The sequence below is a fragment of the Tachyglossus aculeatus genome, chromosome 14, assembly GCF_015852505.1.
Source record: "Tachyglossus aculeatus isolate mTacAcu1 chromosome 14, mTacAcu1.pri, whole genome shotgun sequence".
NCBI classification, from domain to species: Eukaryota; Metazoa; Chordata; class Mammalia; order Monotremata; family Tachyglossidae; genus Tachyglossus; species Tachyglossus aculeatus.
In genome coordinates this window covers 41346210-41365319 of record NC_052079.1, presented here as the reverse complement: position 1 = coordinate 41365319, position 19110 = coordinate 41346210, and the positions used below count along the sequence as shown (strand labels likewise).

The 19110-nt window shown below is 41.5% G+C and overlaps 1 protein-coding gene across 2 annotated transcripts in view; it reads left to right on the top strand.

Annotated features, from left to right (window-relative positions):
• Nucleotides 1-19110, top strand: part of UHRF1BP1L (UHRF1 binding protein 1 like) — a 61043-nt gene that overhangs the window by 18285 nt on the left and 23648 nt on the right. For both annotated transcript variants that reach the window (XM_038756159.1, XM_038756160.1), the window contains exons 2-8: nucleotides 6029-6191; nucleotides 6959-6997; nucleotides 10277-10368; nucleotides 11252-11441; nucleotides 12996-13136; nucleotides 13480-13650; nucleotides 15605-15785. In XM_038756159.1, the coding sequence (XP_038612087.1) occupies nucleotides 6029-6191; nucleotides 6959-6997; nucleotides 10277-10368; nucleotides 11252-11441; nucleotides 12996-13136; nucleotides 13480-13650; nucleotides 15605-15785 (977 nt within the window). The remainder of the gene's footprint in view (nucleotides 1-6028; nucleotides 6192-6958; nucleotides 6998-10276; nucleotides 10369-11251; nucleotides 11442-12995; nucleotides 13137-13479; nucleotides 13651-15604; nucleotides 15786-19110) is intronic.

Sequence of the window (19110 nt, the reverse complement as noted above, 5' to 3'; positions counted from 1 at the left end):
TAGTACATAATGTGCTACCTCTATATTCCTTCTTTAGTCTGTCTCTACCCCTTCACACACACCTTTACAGCGCCCCATTCTAACCTAGTTCCCTTATCTTGTTTTGTAAATCATAAATCTGTCCCTCTCAACAGTCATTGTTTCCCATCCTCAGGGTAAACCATTTCTTCAACAGAGTTTACAGGCAGAGGATTGCTTATTTATTGGATTGAGCTATGCTTCTGCTTGGAAAACTCATTGTGGACAGGGAATGTGTCTGATAATTCTGTTGAATTGTACTCTCCCAAGCGCTTAGTTCAGTGCTCTGCACATTCAGTAAATACCAGTGATTGATTGATTGGAAGCGCTTTGAGGACAGGAACTGTCTTTTACTCCATAGTTTTCTTCCAAGCCCTTAACAGTGCTTTGCACATAGTAAGCGCTTAACAAATGTCATTATTATTATTATTATTATGTACACAGTTAGCACTCATAAATAATCATGAGTATGGGTTGATATAGCGTGAGGGCTGTTTGCTAATACTATTAGCCCAAAGCAATTCTGCCAGGACTCAATCAATCAATCAATCATATTTATTGAGCGCTTACTGTGTGCAGAGCACTGTACTAAGCACTTGGGAAGTACAAGTTGGCAACGTATAGAGACAGTCCCTACCCAACAGTGGGCTCACAGTCTAGAGGGGGGGAGAGAGAGAACAAAACCAAACGTATTAACAAAATAAAATAAATAGAATAAATATGTACAAGTAAAATAAATAGAGTGATAAATATGTACAAACATATATACATATATACAGGTGTATGTACAGCTCTCCAGGGAGAGCTTTGCAGGAGGCTCCTAAGCATGTAGCCTGTTAGTCTGAGGAACCGGCATCATTGTGAAAGGGAATTTACTATTCAGTGGTAGCTGAAACTGTTAGCAAACCAGATAGCATAAACTTCTGCTAAATGGGGACTTGCATTTCCTCTAGAAATAACTCAAACACTGTAAACCCCTCCTTTGTAGGGATCAAGTGACCAAAGTTGCCATTTTGTGGGAGAGTATCCAAAGCATTGGCTCATCTGAAGCTTTCTGGTTGGTGAAGTGTTGCATTACGTAGTTATTACTTAGTATATACTGTAATAGGATCCTCTGTTGCAGAGATAGACAACCTCTTTGTGCAGAAATGCCTAACAAAATACAATCTTTGAGCCATCTTTGAGTATGTGAAGAGCCACTCGAACACTTGAAACACACACTGACATAATGTACTTAATTGTGAAGGTGTAATTCTGAAATAATACTAAGAGGAAGAATTTAAAGTTAACATCGTACTTGCATTGGGAACGGGTAGAGGAGAGAGAAAAATGGGAGAGAAGGTAGACGAGGAAAGAAGATGGGGAGTGAGAACGTATTTATTACCGGTTCTTTTCATTGGGAAAGAGGGGCGAGTGTCAGAGTTGCAAAGTACAGCGCCTGCTGTGGCATCCGTCTCACTCAACTCCTCGTCTTCCTCCTGCACCGTGTCACTGCTCAGCCGCTCTGGACCCGTCGCATGTTGGGGATGAATCTTCTCCAGCCCTGTGGGGCCGCAGTAAGTAGGCATGGCATGTGGCCCGGGGGCCACCCTTGTGCGGCTTTTCCCTGCCCATCGGGCAGTCCGCCTGTAGCCGCTGTCAGTGCATATGGCACCCAGTGCTGGGGAACAATTCCCTTCGTTGCCTGGCTTGGCTGGCCCACCTCGATGCTGCTTGCTAGCAGTGGGAGCGGGTCGCGGGGCATAAGAGCAGCCGCAGCTGGCTCTGCCGCCTGGAAAGCGATGGGACCCCCACTGGCACCCAGGCCCGGTTGGGGCCACATCTGTCTGGCAGAGGGCAGTGAGAACCGCAGCCGTCTTGGCTCTCCCTCGGCCCCCTTCCAATTCAAAGGGGAAGGGCGTCACTTGCTTCTGGTCCAAAAACCTGTGGGGTAAGAGAGGGTGGTGATAACCTCATAGTGCCGAATCCGTGGGAAGCTGTGCTTGAGAACCACATTTGGTACCAAGAAAAGCTGGATAAGGTTGGGAGCCACCGGTTGTCAGTTTGGGCTCTACTGTAAGTTGGTGTGACCTAATGAACTCTTCCGAGTGGAAGCCGAGACCCTAGAGTAATCGTCTAGTAGGAATGACATCTGTCTGAGATGAATCGGGTTAGTTTGTTTTTGAAGAACCTCATGTTAAGGAGGGTCTTGTCTTTCTTACTTTTCTGAATCTTTTCCTTTGATTCTCCCTTGATTCTTCTTCCCATCTTTCCTAACCTTTTTACTGAACTTCCTCCAAATTCCCTTCCTCCAGCCATTCATAACTCTCCGTCCTTTCATTCCATCTCTTCCTTTTGCTGCTTCTCACCCCCACCTCCCAACCCATTCTCTTCCCCTTTACTTGTTCCTTCTGCTGATTCTTCCTCCCATGCCTTCTCCAATATCCATCCCTTTGAGCCTTTTGAATTTGTGTGCATTTGTGTGGATGGTGTTTATTTTGTGGCCTTTGCTGACAGTTTATGTCATCATGCCTGGTCTTTGGGGGAAAGTATGGTTCTTTTGGCTAGTATAAAGTAAATTACAGTATCATAAAGATTGGAGCTGACTGAGCCCTGCCCTGTAGACTGTAAGATCCTTGTGAGCAGAGGATCGCATCTACCAACTCTTGTATACTGTATTTTCCTAAGCACTAAGTACTCAGTACAGGGACCTGTACATAGTAAGCGCTCAGTAATACCATTGACTGATTATCTTGTTGAATCAGGGATACACTGTTTGGAGGAAGTGGGATCTCTATTAGTCTTAAAGAATGAGAGGGATGTCTATTGGATGAGGAAATAGAATAGCATATGAAAAGGGAAAAGTAATTAAAATGGTGCAAAATAAACGTAGTCTAGTAGAGGCATCAAATCTGCAATATCGAACTCCGCCGATTGCTTTACTCAATGTTCTGCACACAGTAAGCACTCTAAGTACGATTAAGCAGTGTCTTGGTTAGAAACAGGTCAAGGATGAAGGGAAGGTTTCCCATGATGGAGCAGGGGTTCCACAGTCCCGACTTTACTGGGGGAGAGGAAGGCACAAGGGGTAGGAAGGGGTTGGGTGCGAGTGAGCTGCCGGGGTGCGGCACGGGAGGAGGGGAGGGAGGGACTGCCCTGGGACAAGGTAACGGAGGAGCTCGGGGAACGGGATGACACCACGACAGGTTGGGAGGGATTGGATGGAGGGGAATGGGAGTATGCTGGGAAGGAAGGACAGGGATGGGGCCGATTAGAGGGAGGGACATGGTGGTGCCAAAGAAGTACTCTTAAAAGAGTTATGGTGCAGTTTTTCTTCTATCCTCACTTTTGTGTGGAAGTATTTTTATAAGTGATCTTAGAAAAACACCTTACCATCTTCAGGAAAAAAATGAAAATGAACGTATTGTTAAATTAATAACGGAAACATAATTTAGACCCTTGTGCTCCAAAGAATGCAGAGATGATTTGGGATTTAATGTGAGTATATGTTAAGTACAAGAGACTGTGTGTTATGCTGTCAAGTCGTCTCCGACCCATAGCAACACCATGGACACGTCTCTTCCATAACGTCCCACAGTCCATCTGCAGTCGTTCTGGTAATGTAGCCATTGAGTTTTCTTGGTAAAAATACAGAAGTTGTTTATCGTTGCATCCTCCGCTTATTAAGCTTGAGTCTCCGCCCTTGACTCTCTCCTATACTGAAGCTGCCCAGCAAAGGTGAGTTTTAATTTATGGCAGATTGCCTTCCACTTGCTAGCCACTGCCCAAGCCAGGAATGGAATGGATATGTCTCTGCTTGATTCTCCCTTCCATAGTAGAGCCTGGTAGAGCTCTGGAAACTCTCCACGGGTGATCCTGAGTGGGGGTAAGAGACTATAGTTAGTGCCAGATGTTCTTAATAAAATGTATGAGCACTTTCAGACATTTTTAAGAAGCCTGATCTTCCTGGAATTATTTGTTTCTGATTGCCATGGGGGTGTAACCCAGTTTGGGTGTCCCAACTCGTCCTTTTGTCTGCTGTGTGACCTTGGGCAAGCCACTTAACTTCTCTGTGCCTGTTACCTCATCTGTAAAATGGGGATTAAGACTGCGAGCCCCAAGTGGGACAACCTGATTACCTTGTATCTACCCCAGTGCTTGGCACATAGCATTTAACAAATACCATAATTATTATTGCTATTATTATCCTTCACAACATGATTCCTTGTATTGGCTTTACAGTTTGGGTGTCCCAACTCGTCCTTTTGTCTGCTGTGTGACCTTGGGCAAGCCACTTAACTTCTCTGTGCCTGTTACCTCATCTGTAAAATGGGGATTAAGACTGTGAGCTCCAAGTGGGACAACCTGATTACCTCGTATCTACCCCAGTGCTTGGCACATAGCATTTAACAAATACCATAATTATTATTGCTATTATTATCCTTCACAACATGATTCCTTGTATTGGCTTTACAGTTTGGGTGTCCCAACTCGTCCTTTTGTCTGCTGTGTGACCTTGGGCAAGCCACTTAACTTCTCTGTGCCTGTTACCTCATCTGTAAAATGGGGATTAAGACTGTGAGCCCCAAGTGGGACAACCTGATTACCTCGTATCTACCCCAGTGCTTGGCACATAGCGCTTAACAAATAATTAATATTTGTTATAATTAACATTGTTATAACAATAATTATTATTACTATTATTATCCTTAACAACATGATTCCTTGTATTGGCTTTACAAATCCATCGAGTTCTTCATGCCTCCATTCCTTGTTTTCATAGGGGCAGGATTTAAGTGATTCATTCATTCAGTCATATTTTTTGAGTGCTTACTGTGTGCAGAGCACTGTACTAAGCGCTTGGAAAGTACCATTTGGCAGCAGATAGAGACAATCCCTACCCAACAACGGGTTCACAGTCTAGAAGGGGGAGACAGACAGCAAAACAATAGCATCAATAATATCAAAATAGATAAATAGAATTATAGATATATACACGCCATTAACAAAATAAACAGAATAATAAATATGTACAAATAAACACAAGTTCTGTGGGGCGGAGAGGGGGGTAGAGCAGAGAGAGGGAGTAGGGGCGATGGGGAGGGGAGGAGGAAGAGATAAAGGGGGGCTCAGTCTGGGAAGGCCTCCTGGAAGAGGTGAGTTCTCAGTAGGGCTTTGAAGGGGAGAAGAGAGCTAGTTTGGGGGATGTGAGGAGGGAGGACATTCCAGGCCAGAGGTAGGACGTGGGCCGGGGGTCGACGGCGGGACAGGTGAGAAAGAGGCCCAGTGAGGAGGTGAGAAGCGGCAGAGGAGCGGGCTGGGCCGTGAGTTTAAAGAGCAGAACGGGCTGAGATTGTGCGACATCGTGGAAGAGGGAGGCGGCTGCCATGGCGAGGGCCCCGCACAGCCGAGAACTGCCACGAAGCAGCATGGCTTAGTGGAAAGAGCCCGGGCCTGGGAATCAGAAGGTCATCGGTTCTAATCCTGACTCCACCACTTGTCTGCTGTGTGACCTTGGTCAAGTCACTTCATTTCCCTGTGCTTCAGTTGCCTCATCAGTCCGACTGGCTTCCCCAAGTTTCCTGAAGGTAGTCCCCCGTCAGAGGAGTTTCAAGGAGTCTGGCCCCCCGCAGCGTGCCATCCTGGTTCTAGTCTTAGGTGTCTTAGTCTTAGGCCTCGGCCCCAAAAAGGTGTCTCGGCGCAGGTCTTAATTTTTTTTTTCTTTGTTCCGTGGGCACATTGTTATTTTGAGGATTGGTAGTTCTAAATTGCTGAATAGTTGAAAGCATTGAAATGAGTAATCAAAAGAGTGTCTAGAACCTGCTTTCTGGGAGATCTTCAAGAACAGGATGGACACCAAATTTACCTTGTAGTTCCAGGGGGATTCACTAAATAGGAATTGGAGGTTCTTTACAGCTCTGCGATTTGGGAAACTGCCCTCTTTATATTTGTAGTGTTTTTAATTTTATAAAAATGACCTGGATAGCAGAAATTGCTCAATGTTCACATATCATGTATTTTTCCCCTTCAGATTCACCAAAAACTTATCCCCTGACAAGATAAACCTAAGCACACTAAAAGGAGAAGGCCAGCTGACCAATTTAGAACTGGATGAGGAGGTTCTCCAAAACATGCTGGATTTGCCAACATGGCTTGCAATCAACAAAGTCTTTTGTAACAAAGCATCCATTCGGGTAACGATTTCATTTTCCTTTTTTAATTCCCTTCCCTCCCATACACCTTTGAAAATAAATCTTTTCCTTTGAAAACTAGTGTGTAGGTGTATGTATATGCAGACATAGTTGTCCTTCGTACTTGAAGACCGTTAATGGTGAAGACTAGTGACTCGCGACAAAGTACTTTATATCCAAAGTAGTTTCAAAAGAGTGGTCATATTTTTTTTAAGTTATCTTTCAATAGTTTTTGGTCTTCATGAATATAATTGAGAGTACATGAAAACAGATTTAGTTGTTGTTCAATGGCTTATCTGTACGTAAGGTTTTTCTTACATAGCATTCCTTATCGAACAGAGACAGCAGTAAATTTCTGTTGTGGGGGATTTAATTTCAAGTCAATTTGAGATATTCCTTTGACATGTGATTCTTTTCTCTTGGTCCCCAAAATATCCTTTCTATGTAATAGTTTTCCAGTAATCTCTCATTTTCTCACCTACCACCCAAAAACTAGATCAAAGGACCAAAACCCTGATTGATTCAGCTAGTTATGTAGTTCCAGCTGTCATCGGAGATTAGTTTTAGACTGAGGTGGGACAGGACATTAAAAATATGCCCTCTAGTCATCTCCTATATTGTCTAATTAAAATTTGATAAGGGAAATTAGTTATAATTTAGTTTTCCCAATGAAAAAAATAAATACCCTGATTTTACACCTTATTCTTCTTTGGATATTTTTCAGTGAGTCACTTCAAAGAAAGAGATTTGATTGTCTTTTTGTTTTCCAGATCCCATGGACAAAACTGAAAACACATCCAATCTGCTTGGTGAGTTCAAAAACACCTAAAAAAATTATTGGCACCAGCCAAATTTAGCGGTAAAGTGTTAAAATGATGCTGCTGTTTCAAAGTATCATTTAAATCGTGACTAGCTTATGTTAAGCCCTTTGGTAAAATCATAGCAATAATTTGGAAAATAAATATTCTAATAGGTATCCTTATTTTCAATCTGAGAAAATAAGGGAAAAGGATGTTGCCAGGAACACTGAAACGCACTAGGCTACCTAATTTACCATCCTCAAGCTTTGGTGTACACTATTCAAAATGAATGACCTTTAACCAGAAAAAAGAAAATATTTACATTTAGATTTTGATCTGGCACTATTTGGTTAGCTCTCTGAGGTGTAAATTTCACCTTTCATTTTTATTACTTGTCTAAGCTTGTTTACTAGGCCAGGGGCAGCATGGCTTATTGCAAAGAATAAGAGCCGGCAGTCCCGACTCTGCCATTGGCCAGCTGTGTGGCCTTGGGTAAGTGACAACCTCTCAGCCTCAGTTTCCTCATTTTAAAAATGGAGAGAAAATATCTGTTCTGGCATTCCTCCGAGATTGTGAGCCCATATGGGTCACAGAAAGATAGGTTCTAAGGCACATACACATACAGCAAACACAGATTCATTCATTCATTCAATCGTACTTATTGAGCGCTTGCTGTGTGCAGAGCACTGTACTGAGCGCTTGGGAAGTGCAGGTTGGCAACATATAGAGACGGTCCCTACCCAACAGTGGGCTCACAGTCTAGAGAGAGTATAGTCTGAGCTTTATTCTCAGCATCCCTACGTGCCTGTGACGCTGTTCTGAATGTAACCTTAAATCTCTATTTTGAAGATAAGCTCCAAAACATTTTCCTTGAATTTTAAGGAAAGTATACTCTCAGTATAGTCTCTTCAAGTGCACAAAACCTTTTGAAATTTATCGCTTAATATCGTCCAGGCATTGATGTAAATTACTAGGTAATTTTTATGTTCAATGCTGTTTCCTGCCTTTAAATTTCATATTCATTCCAGATATTCTTTATACTTAAAATATGGGTTTTTTTTTTGAAATTCCAGTTCTGTAAATGAGTCATGTACTTAAGAGTTGTTCATTTCTCAACCTGTTTGTATTAATTGCTATATCCTAGCACATAAACACACAGCTAAAGACCCAGAGCTATTAGTCTATGCATATATACACTATTTAAATGTATTCTGACAAATACTGAAGAACAGATCTAGTTAAGGATTTTTACATAAATCTAAAGCATAGGTAGTTTCACATACCTGCCAGAATATTTTTTCATGATGGTGAAAAATCTGATCTTGAAAACTTAACTCCCTAACATTGATTCAATTATTTATATAGCACAGTTTCACTTTGCACATTTTTTCCCAAGAACGATGATGCTGGAAGAAGCAGCATGGTCTAGTGGAAAAAGCAGGGGTCTACGAGTCAGAAGATCTGTGTTCTAATCCCAGCTCTGCCACTTGTCTGTGTTACTTTGGGCAAGATGCTTGACTTCTCTGTGCCTCAGGTGCCTCATCTGTAAAATGGGGATTGTCTGCCTGCCCCGTGTGGGACATGGACTGAGTCCACCCTGAATATCTTGCAGCTACCCGAGCATTGGGGGTACAGAGGCTAGCACATAGTAAGCCCTCAACAAATGTCATTTTAAAAAACGTCTCCCATTGAGGGCAGCAGACGAATATGTTTGCAGGAATTGTGGTAATGGTTTGTGAAGTGCAGTTGCACTCTCTGGTCCTTGCCATTTTTATTCCCACAGGACAAGGATGCAGAATTCTCTGTGTGCTCTGTACTGCTTTACACCTTGTGAAGTGCACAAAAAGGATTGTTATGTTCAGCACCTGTTTGTGTCCAAAGTGACTTCAACACAGTGTCCAAATTGGCATAACTTATCAGCCGAGCAACATGGCCTAGTGGACAGAACATGGGCCTGGGTGCCAGACGACCTGGGTTCTAAACCCAGCTCTGCCAACTGCTTGCAGGGTGATCTTGGACAAGTCACTTAACTTCTCTGTGCCTCAGTTCTCCTGTTCTACCTCCTACTTAGACTGAGTCCCAGGTGGGACAGGGACTGTGTCCAACCTAATTAGCTTGTATTTTACTCCAGTGCATAGAAGAGGGCTTAACAAATAGTGAGTGTTTAACAAATACCGTTTTTAAAAACCCAAGAAAACCAAGCAGGCGGGGTGCCTCGGCTACTATGGTCTTGATGTCCCCCACCCCACAGTAACTACATTTTTTTCAGAGTCCCCACTGAGTCTATCAATCTTCCATGATTAAACCCTCCTTTCCTCTTCTTCCACTCTCTTCTGCTTCACCCTGACTTGCTCCCTGCATTCATCCACTCCCAGCCCCACAGCACTTATGTACATATTCATAATTTATTTATTTATATTAATGTCTGTCTCCCCCACTAGACTATAAGTCCGCTGTGGACAGGGAATGTACCTGTTTATTGTTATAATGTACTCTCCCAAGCGCTTAGTACAGTGCTCAGCACACAGTAAATGCTTAATAAATACGATTGACTGACTCACTGGAAGCCCTAGATGATTCTTCACTTAGATGATGACCCTTTCCCAGCAGGCAGAATTCAGTCTAGCACCAAGTCTAATTCCTGTAACTGTGCTTTTTCTATTGGACCAGTGGCAGGTTTCTAGAATGTAAATATTCCATTCATTGTTCATTATTGTTCATGGTGGGAGTCACTGCACATTGTAAGTGCTCAATAAATACACTTGAAAGTGGTGGAGCCAAGATTAGAACCCAGGTCCTTCGGATTCCCAGGCCTGGGCTGTATCCACTAGGCCATCCTGCTTCTAGACTGCAAGCTCGTTGTGGGCAAGGAATATGCCTATTATATTGTTATATTATACTCTCATAAGGGCTTTGTACAGTGCTCTATGTACAGTAAGTACTCAATAAATACAGTTGATTGTTTCTCTTGATTTTGAGGGCTACATTGTATATTGTGTGGTTTGACTTACGGTGTGAAATCTGTTCTTGGGTAATCTGTACTTGGGTAATCATGTAGTTAAAGGGAAGTATGAGGAAAGTATTAAAACATGCTTCCCCCTGGAAAAAGCACATTTTGAAAAAAAGTGGGTAATTTAAAAGCCATCATTTTTCATACATTAGTACAGAAACACATTTTGTTAACTGAATGGTGCCAATAAATTTTGAAGGTGTAAAAGTAATTCCAAGTTGTATTTAATTGAAACCTTCCCCAGTTCATATCCTAACATACTTTATGCATTTCCTTAGTCCCTAGATAAAGTGATAATGGAAATGAGTACATGCGAAGAGCCACGTGTTCCTAATGGCCCATCACCTATTGCAACGGCGTCAGGACAGAGGTCAGTAATTCTTAGCAACCACCACTGACTATCATTGCTACCCAGGGTGAATTTATGCCATTTCGATTTCAATGATCCTGAAATCAACCTAGAAAACTGAAATTTTCAGATAATCCCAAACCCTCTCGCTCTCCCTCTGCTTCTTTTTTTCCCCCTTTTCCTCTCCTTCACAGGGTTGGTCTTTATTTAAGAGCAATCCCTTGCCTTTATGTGTCGAGTGCTTCACACACACTATATTTGCAATATTGGCCAATAGAAATAAATTTTAGTATAATTATCACAGCTTTCTGGCATTGCTACTTCCCTGGGTCTACCTTGTTATTTTGCCTTTATTGCCCTCTACAGAAAAGCCTAATGAAAGGATGTAGCAAGCTAAGAGCAATCTATTTTCTATTTATCTCCTCTAACTACCTTTTAAGAAATGCTAAGTGTTCTATACTTTTCAAAATCATTTTGGGTGCTGTTTTATAACTTAATATTGATGTTATGGTCTGGGGAAATGAGTGGACAAGTCTGACCTCATCTGTAAAACACCTTCCTGTCTTTCACTTGGGAGATTTTATAAGGGTAAAATGCCTTTTTTTAATATGAATGTGCTGTAAAAATAAAAATATTTTGTAAATGTGAAATAATTGCCCTAAATATTAAAGAATGAATCTGTTTCACACAGGATTCTGTGGTTAGATACTCATGTTAGCATATCAACTGAAATATAGTTTTATTATGTATGTGTGGTTTTAAATAAAATGGGGGAATTGTGTTATCTGAAAGTATTATCACATTATAGATAGGTAACATGCAAAAATATTAATAGATTAGTTTGGGAACGTTGACTTTTTTTAAAAAAAAGGATCTCTGAGCAATTGCCTTTTATGTTTTCTAGTGAATATGGTTTTGCTGAAAAAGTTGTGGAGGGAATTTCTGTTTCTGTAAATTCCATTGTGATCCGAATTGGAGCAAAAGCATTCAATGCTTCCTTTGAACTTTCTCAACTGAGAATATATAGCGTAAATGCATACTGGGAACATGGAGATCTAAGATTTACACGAATACAAGATCCTCAGCGCAGAGAGGTAATGATGCTCCCTTCATCAGAAATGGGCAGCCTAGACAATTAAAAAAAATCTCTTTACATTTAGTCTTTTATTCACCAAACAGCCATCCTCCATCGTGCTCTTCTGTTGAACCTCATTCTCTTTCATTCTTAATTATTTTGTTGTAAAATCTACTTCAGATATGCTACCTATACTTAGGAAACATGTCCTGGTTTTTCTGTACCCAGCAAATTTTTGAAAAATATACAAGTTCCCGGAATTAGCAAAGGGCCATCCTACCCTACACCAACCTCAATCTGCTTTTCTTCCCTTGGAATGCTTGGATTTCTGTAACCAGACTGGAGTGTGGCTCAGTGGGAAGAGCACGAGCTGTGGAGTCAGAGGTCATGGGTTCAAATCCCGGGTCCGCCAGTTGTGAGCTGTGTGGCTTTGGACAAGTCACTTAACTTCTCTGTGCCTCAGTTCCCTCATCTGTACCATGGGGATTAAGACTGTGAGCCCCCCGTGGGACAACCTGAGCACCTTGTAACCTCCCCAGCGCTTAGAACAGTGCTTTGCACATAGTAAGTGCTTAATAAATGCTATTATTATTATTATACAAGTTTTATAAGAACATATGATCTCAATCAATAGTATATATTGAGCACTATTGTATGCCAAGCACTGGACAAGGCATTTGGGAGCATATGGTAGAGAGTTACAAAATCTGAACTCTGCCCTTGAAAAATTTGCATTCCAGCTAGATCTTTACATCATTAGTTCAGTGGTACATCCAACCCAGTATTCCACTTAAAGCAAGAGAAACTAAATCTTTGGATAATACATGTGGTGGTTGCCCTGCTTGCATTGATCCTAATGTTTACACGGATTTGCCATCTGATAATGCTAACTTTCTCCGTAGCTTTTCTTACAGACCACTTGTCCCCCAGATTTTGGACTAAAGCATTCTGGATCGTGAAAACATTCAGTTTTCATCTTCTGACATCCCCAAACGAAGGGGAACTTTAATCCTGCATTTACTGCTCCCATCCATCTGCTTCCTTAAGTAGAAAGAAAATAGTCCCCAAACTTGTGGTGCCCTAGTGTCGTAGTTTGCCACATGGTCAGCATAACTTTAAATGATCATTCCTTTCCCTTTCACCGCCCGAAAGTTAGAGAATAAATCCTGAAAAGTTGTTGACTCTTAAATAAGCTCTAATATCTTTTTCTCGGAAGTTGGACTATTTTTTAGAATTTAGATTATTATTAGTATCTTTAATGCACAGGAACTGTCTGATCTTTGTAGAAAGAATTGATAACTATGCAAAATAAATTCATGTAATCCAGACTGTGAGCCCACTGTTGGGTAGGGACTGTCTCGATATGTTGCCAACTTGTACTTCCCAAGCGCTTAGTACAGTGCTCTGCACACAGTAAGCGCTCAATAAATACGATTGGTTGATTGATGTAAATCAGAGGGTTGAGAAATGCATTATTTTTCCTAAATAACTTAAAAATTTTCTGTATTCCATATTCTTTCTGAATCGATGTTGCTTTTTTCAGAGATAGGAAAGTTCTCTTTCTTTTCCCTAGGTTTTGACATTTAAAGAAATAACCTGGCAGATGATACGAATAGAAGCTGATGCTATCCAAAGTTCTCACCTTGAAATCATGAGTGCTCCAGTTCGATTGATAACTAATCAGTCGAAAATCAGGGTCACCCTTAAAAGAAGGGTAAGTCTGAAAATTGCAAGATAATCGCCTTTTTGCATTTTTAAACCTTCTTTATTTTTATATTTCTCATTTCATGAGTAGAACAATTGCAGTTCACATTTAATATGCTTGTCTATAAAAGACAAATTTGTGGTAAAAATTAGATTTTCCTGACTAATCTAATCAAGAAATTATTGATGCTTTTTGTTTATCTCGGTTTAATTCTGGGAGGATTAAGGTTATGAACATCTCTAAAGTTTTTTGGTTTGATTTGGAGAATTACATTTAACGGAGTGCAGTGACACAATTTTATTTTGTTCAAGCCTATCAAAAGTATTATACTTTACTATTTTTCTTTCAACAGTTAAAGGACTGCAATGTCATAGCAACAAAGTTGGTTCTAATACTGGATGACTTATTATGGGTTCTAACTGACTCCCAGTTGAAGGCCATGGTACAATATGCAAAATCTCTTAGTGAAGCAATAGAAAAGTCAACAGAGCAACGGAAGAGCATGGCTTCTGAACCTATGCCGGTAAGCAATGCTGTGTGCAGTTCTAATTTCCACATTTGTAGGAAAGGCATGAGATTGCTGGAGAAGGTATAAGCGTGGGCAACAAAGCCGATCAGGAGAGGTGGGAAGGTTTATTCAAGGGGATAGACTGAAAGAGCTTGGACTTCAGTTGGGAAAGATTAGGCAGAGAGAATATATTTTGTCTGTACAATCATCATCATCAATCGTATTTATTGAGCGCTTACTATGTGCAGAGCACTGTACTAAGCGCTTGGGAAGTACAAATTGGCAACATATAGAGACAGTCCCTACCCAGCAGTGGGCTTACAGTCTAAAAGGGGGAGACAGAGAACAAAACCAAACATACTAACAAAATAAAATAAATAGAATAGAGATGTACAAGTAAAATAAATAAATAGAGTAATAAATATGTACAAACATATATACATATATACAGCTATATACAGATATACAATCATGAAGGATATGTTATTAATCAATCGGTCATATTGAGCGCTTACCGTGTCCAGAACACCATATTACGTGCTTGGGAGAGTACAGTGTAACCAAATTGATGGACCTGGTTCCTGCCCACAACAAGTTTACAGTCTAGAGGGGAAGCCAGACATTAATAGGAATCAAAAAATTATTGATATGTACATAAGTGTTGTCAGGCTGAGGGAGGGGTGAATAAAGGCTGTGAATCCAAATTTGTAATAGGATTCCTGGCCCTCAGGACTTCCAGTTTACAGTCCCTGTTTAGTTCTTATGCAAATAATTCTTTGGACACTGAGTACTTCCTTTTAAAGGGGAGATTACCCTGTTCCAGTATTTCAAAGGAAGAATTAGTGGCAAATGGAAAATAAGTTCCCTGGAAATGAGTCCCACGAGGGAGGCTAGAGGAGAGTTGAAGAGGTATCTGGAAGATCTGGTATGAGAGACCGGCTGGTGCCGCGAAGACAAGGAAGAGGAGAAGGCTGAGGAATAGAAGCTGAGAAAGGTGAAGTTGAAGGGAAGAAAGAGGAGGAGGTTTGAACCGCCTTTTTGCTAAATCTCCTACTTTCCTCCTCTCCTCCCAAGACCCTCTGCACTTCCCTGGAGGAGTCCCAGGGCTCTTGCTCTTCTGCTTCTTCCCCCCCCCCCCTTCTCTCAGGGCTTCCCAGGCTCCAGTTTCACCATCTCCGAGTCGCTCAGATGCAAGTGCTCACCTTTTCATTGCAAGGGAAATAAGCTTTCCTGCTAATCTACTCTACATTTTCTTCAGTGACCTACCAGCAACAAGAAGGCTGCAGTGGAAAAAGTTAACTTCCCATTCTATCCATTCTGGATAGTGTTAAAGGAGGATTTTTCACACAGCACAAATTTGAAATAAGTTCTAAAAAACCAACATGGCCAAGTGGATAGAGCATGGGCCTAGGAGTCATCATCATCATCATCATCAATCGTATTTATTGAGCGCTTACTGTGTGCAGAGCACTGTACTAAGCGCTTGGGAAGTACAAGTTGGCAACATATAGAGGCAGTCCCTACCCAACAGTGGGCTCACAGTCTAAAAGGGGGAGACAGAGAACAAAGCCAAACATACTAATAAAATAAATAGAATAGATATGTACAAGTAAAATAAATAAATAAATAGAGTAACACATATGTACAAACATATATACATATGTAGTCAGAAGGACCTGGTTCTAATCCCAGCTCCACCACTTGCCTGCTGTATGACTTTAGGCAAGTCACTGAACTTCTCTGTGCCTCAGTCAGCTCATCTTTGTCTAACCTAACATATCTACCCCAGCAGTTAGTACAGTACCTGGCACATAGGAAACGCTAAACAGATACCATTAAAAAAAATGTAAATGTGCTTTGCTATAATCATTTATTTGAAAAGACATGGATTGCCTTCAATTTTTTATAGAACAGACAGAGGAATTTCAAATGTTACCATGCGATGGTGGTTGTTTATGAATCTTTTTAGAGTTCCACCCCTGCTCCAAGTTCCCAGCCAGTGAAAACCCCACAGACTTCATCAGCACCTGACCAAAATGATGCAATCGTGAAACTGTTCAGCGAGTTTGATGTTAAGGAAACGTCTCATCACTTAGTGATTTCCCACTTGGATCTCCATATATGTGATGACATTCATGCTAAGGAAAAAGGTACTCAAATTTTCAGTTCAGATTTAATTCTGATGATTCCGAAGTTCACTTCTGACTTTATCTGACTTTCATATTATGTGTAGACCATTTGCTGCTTTGCTTTGTGAGGGGTGCCCTCTCTTTAAATTGGAATCTGGGCTGATAAATGAAACTAAGGAAAAAAGCCTCAGGCCGAGTGGGCCTGATTCTCACTTGTGTGTTCCCCCCACCCCGTTCAGTGTTTAGGATATTGCTTTTTACACAGTAAGTGCTAATAAACATCATTAGTATTACTAGTAGGAAACATTTCTTAAGGGTTAATGACTTGAGTTATTGACTTTGTAAATTGACCTTGAGTCAGTCAGCCAATCTCCGTGTACTTCAGTTTGTGCAAGTCCGTATTAAATGGGTTAATTTTCCTCTCATTGAGAAGTTAAGATTAATTTGTTAGTCTGTAAAAGTGGCCTTTGAGATGCATGAATGAAAGGTGCTAAAGTAGAATTAAGTGTATTGTAGAGGGGCATAAAACAGAATTATTAACTTCTGTGCTTTATCAATCTCCTTGAAACTGCTAACTCTTTCCTTTGCCCTTCTCTCTTTGGCTTTCATCCCAGATTTAACTGGGTTTCAAATAGGTCATTGCAGTACCACATTCCTTATCTAAGTGGCTGCCAATTTTCTTTGGCTTGAGGTGATTTTATTCATCATGAATTTTGATGATATTCCGTTCCCATTGCCAGTCATGTAGGAAGTTGGAAAAAAATACTGGTGTCTTTGAACTTGAAGCTGAAAGACTGTGTCAGAACTTCAACTAAACACACAAGTAGAAAGGATTTTGAAGACCCCAACATCTACACATTAAGTGAAAGACCACTTTCCCTTTAAGTTGAACTTAAGACAAGTAACAGCTTTCCCTTTTTTAAGTTGAACTTAAGACAAGTATAATCATAATAATAGTAATAATTATGGTATTTAAGTGCTTACTATGTGCAAAGCACTATTTTAAGCGCTGGGGTTGATACAAGGTAATCAGGTTGTCCCACGTGGGGCTCACAGTCTTAGTCCCCATTTTACAGATGAGGTAACTGAGGCACAGAGAAGTTAAGTGACTTGCCTAAAGTCACGCAGCTGGTAAGTGGCAGAGCCGGGATTGCAACCCACGACCTCTGACTCCCAAGTCCTAACTCTTTCCACTAAGCCACGCTGCTTCTCTACCAGATCAGGTGATAAATATTGCATTTTAATATGTCCATGAGGTTGTTTTACCTCATGTACTCTTCAGTATTGGCCTTAGTCCATATATGTTTTCACTTTCAGTTTAGAAAGGCCAAATTCACCCTTTCTCCTAAACTGCTTTGGTGAACCAGTCTACATATTCTTGACGTTTGTTGTTATAATAATAATGGCATTTATTAAGCACTTACTATGTGCAGAGCACTGTTCTAAGCACTGGGGAGGTTACAAGGTAACAGGTTGTCCCACGGGGGGGCTCACAGTCTTAATCCCCATTTTACAGATGAGGTAACTGAGGCCCGGAGAAGTGATTGCCCAAAGTCACACAGCTGACAGTTGGCAGAGCCAGGATTTGAACCCATGACCTCTGACTCCAAAGCCCTTGCTCTTTCCACCGAGTCATGAGATAACCAGTGTGAAAAGCATTTTGGTAAAAATAAAAGTGCTCTGCAAATTCAAAGTACGACATTGTCATTCTTATTATCGCTATCTGCGAGCACCAGGAAATTTGGACTCACTGCAGTTTGGACAAAAATCCCATTATCGGGATCGATTCTGAAATTGTAATATCATCTGTTGGGTATTGTAGCCTGTGAAATTTTTAATGGGTAGGGTGTCTCGGGCCCAAGACTGTTTTCATAGGGTGGGCATGGCATGTGCCCGACCTGATTAACTTGCATCTACCCTTCTAGACTGTGAGCCCGCTGTTGGGTAGGGACTGTCTCTATATGTTGCCAACTTGTACTTCCCAAGCGCTTAGTACAGTGCTCTGCACACAGTAGGCGCTCAATAAATACGATTGAATGAATGAATGAATGAACAAGGAACTTTGGACTCACTGCAATTTGGACAAAAATCCCATTATCGGGATCGATTCTGAAATTGTAATATCATCTGTTGGGTATCGTAGCCTGTGAAATTTTTAATGGGTAGGGTGTCTCGGGCCCAAGACTGTTTTCATAGGGTGGGCATGGCATGTGCCCGACCTGATTAACTTGTATCTACCCTTCTAGACTGTGAGCCCGCTGTTGGGTAGGGACTGTCTCTATATGTTGCCAACTTGTACTTCCCAGCGCTTAGTACAGTGCTGTGCACACAGTAGGCACTCAATAAATACGATTGAATGAATGAATGAATGAACAAGGAACTTTGGACTCACTGCAATTTGGGCAAAAATCCCATTATCGGGATCGATTCTCAAATTGTAATATCATCTGTTGGGTATTGTAGTCTGTGAAATTTTTATTGGGTAGGGTGTCTCGGGCCCAAGACTGTTTTCATAGGGTGGGCATGGCATGTGCCCGACCTGATTAACTTGTATCTACCCTTCTAGACTGTGAGCCCGCTGTTGGGTAGGGACCGTCTCTATATGTTGCCAACTTGTACTTCCCAAGCGGTTAGTACAGTGCTCTGCACACAGTAAGTGCTCAATAAATACGATTGAATGAATGAATGAATGAATAGGAGACAATGTGTGGTGTAGCATATGCTCCTTCCTTGTCCAGGGCAGCTGAGGGCACCTCTACTTACTCCCACCAGGGTTTGTCCTTTTAGACTGTGAGCCCACTGTTGGGTAGGGTCTGTCTCGATATGTTGCCAATTTGTACTTCCCAAGCGCTTAGTACAGTGCTCTGCACATAGTAAGCGCTCAATAAATACGATTGATGATGATGCAGCCCCAGACTCTAGGTCAGAGCAGAACTGTTTCTTCTCCCATTTGGAGTTTCACGCTCCAGCAGAGATGCGAGAAGCCATGATCCCGTCTCAGAACATCACTGTCTCCTCCTTTAGACTGTGAGCTCACTGTGGGCAGGGAATGTGTTTGACGTTATAGTGTACTCTCCCAAATGCTTAGTACAGTGCTTTGCACATAGCAAATTTGAGAAATACAATTCTTTCTGCAGTGTGTGGAAGGGTTTGTTAGGAAGAGGCTGGAAGCTGGGAGTGTGGATGAAGTGCAGAGCCTGGCCTGTTCTTGTGAGAAGCAGCCTGGTAGAGTATGAGCTTAGGAATCAGAAGGACTTGGGTTCTAATCCCAGTTCCATCTCTTGCCTGCTGTGTGACCTTGGGCAAGTCACTTCACTTTTCTATGCTTCACTTACCTCATCTGTAA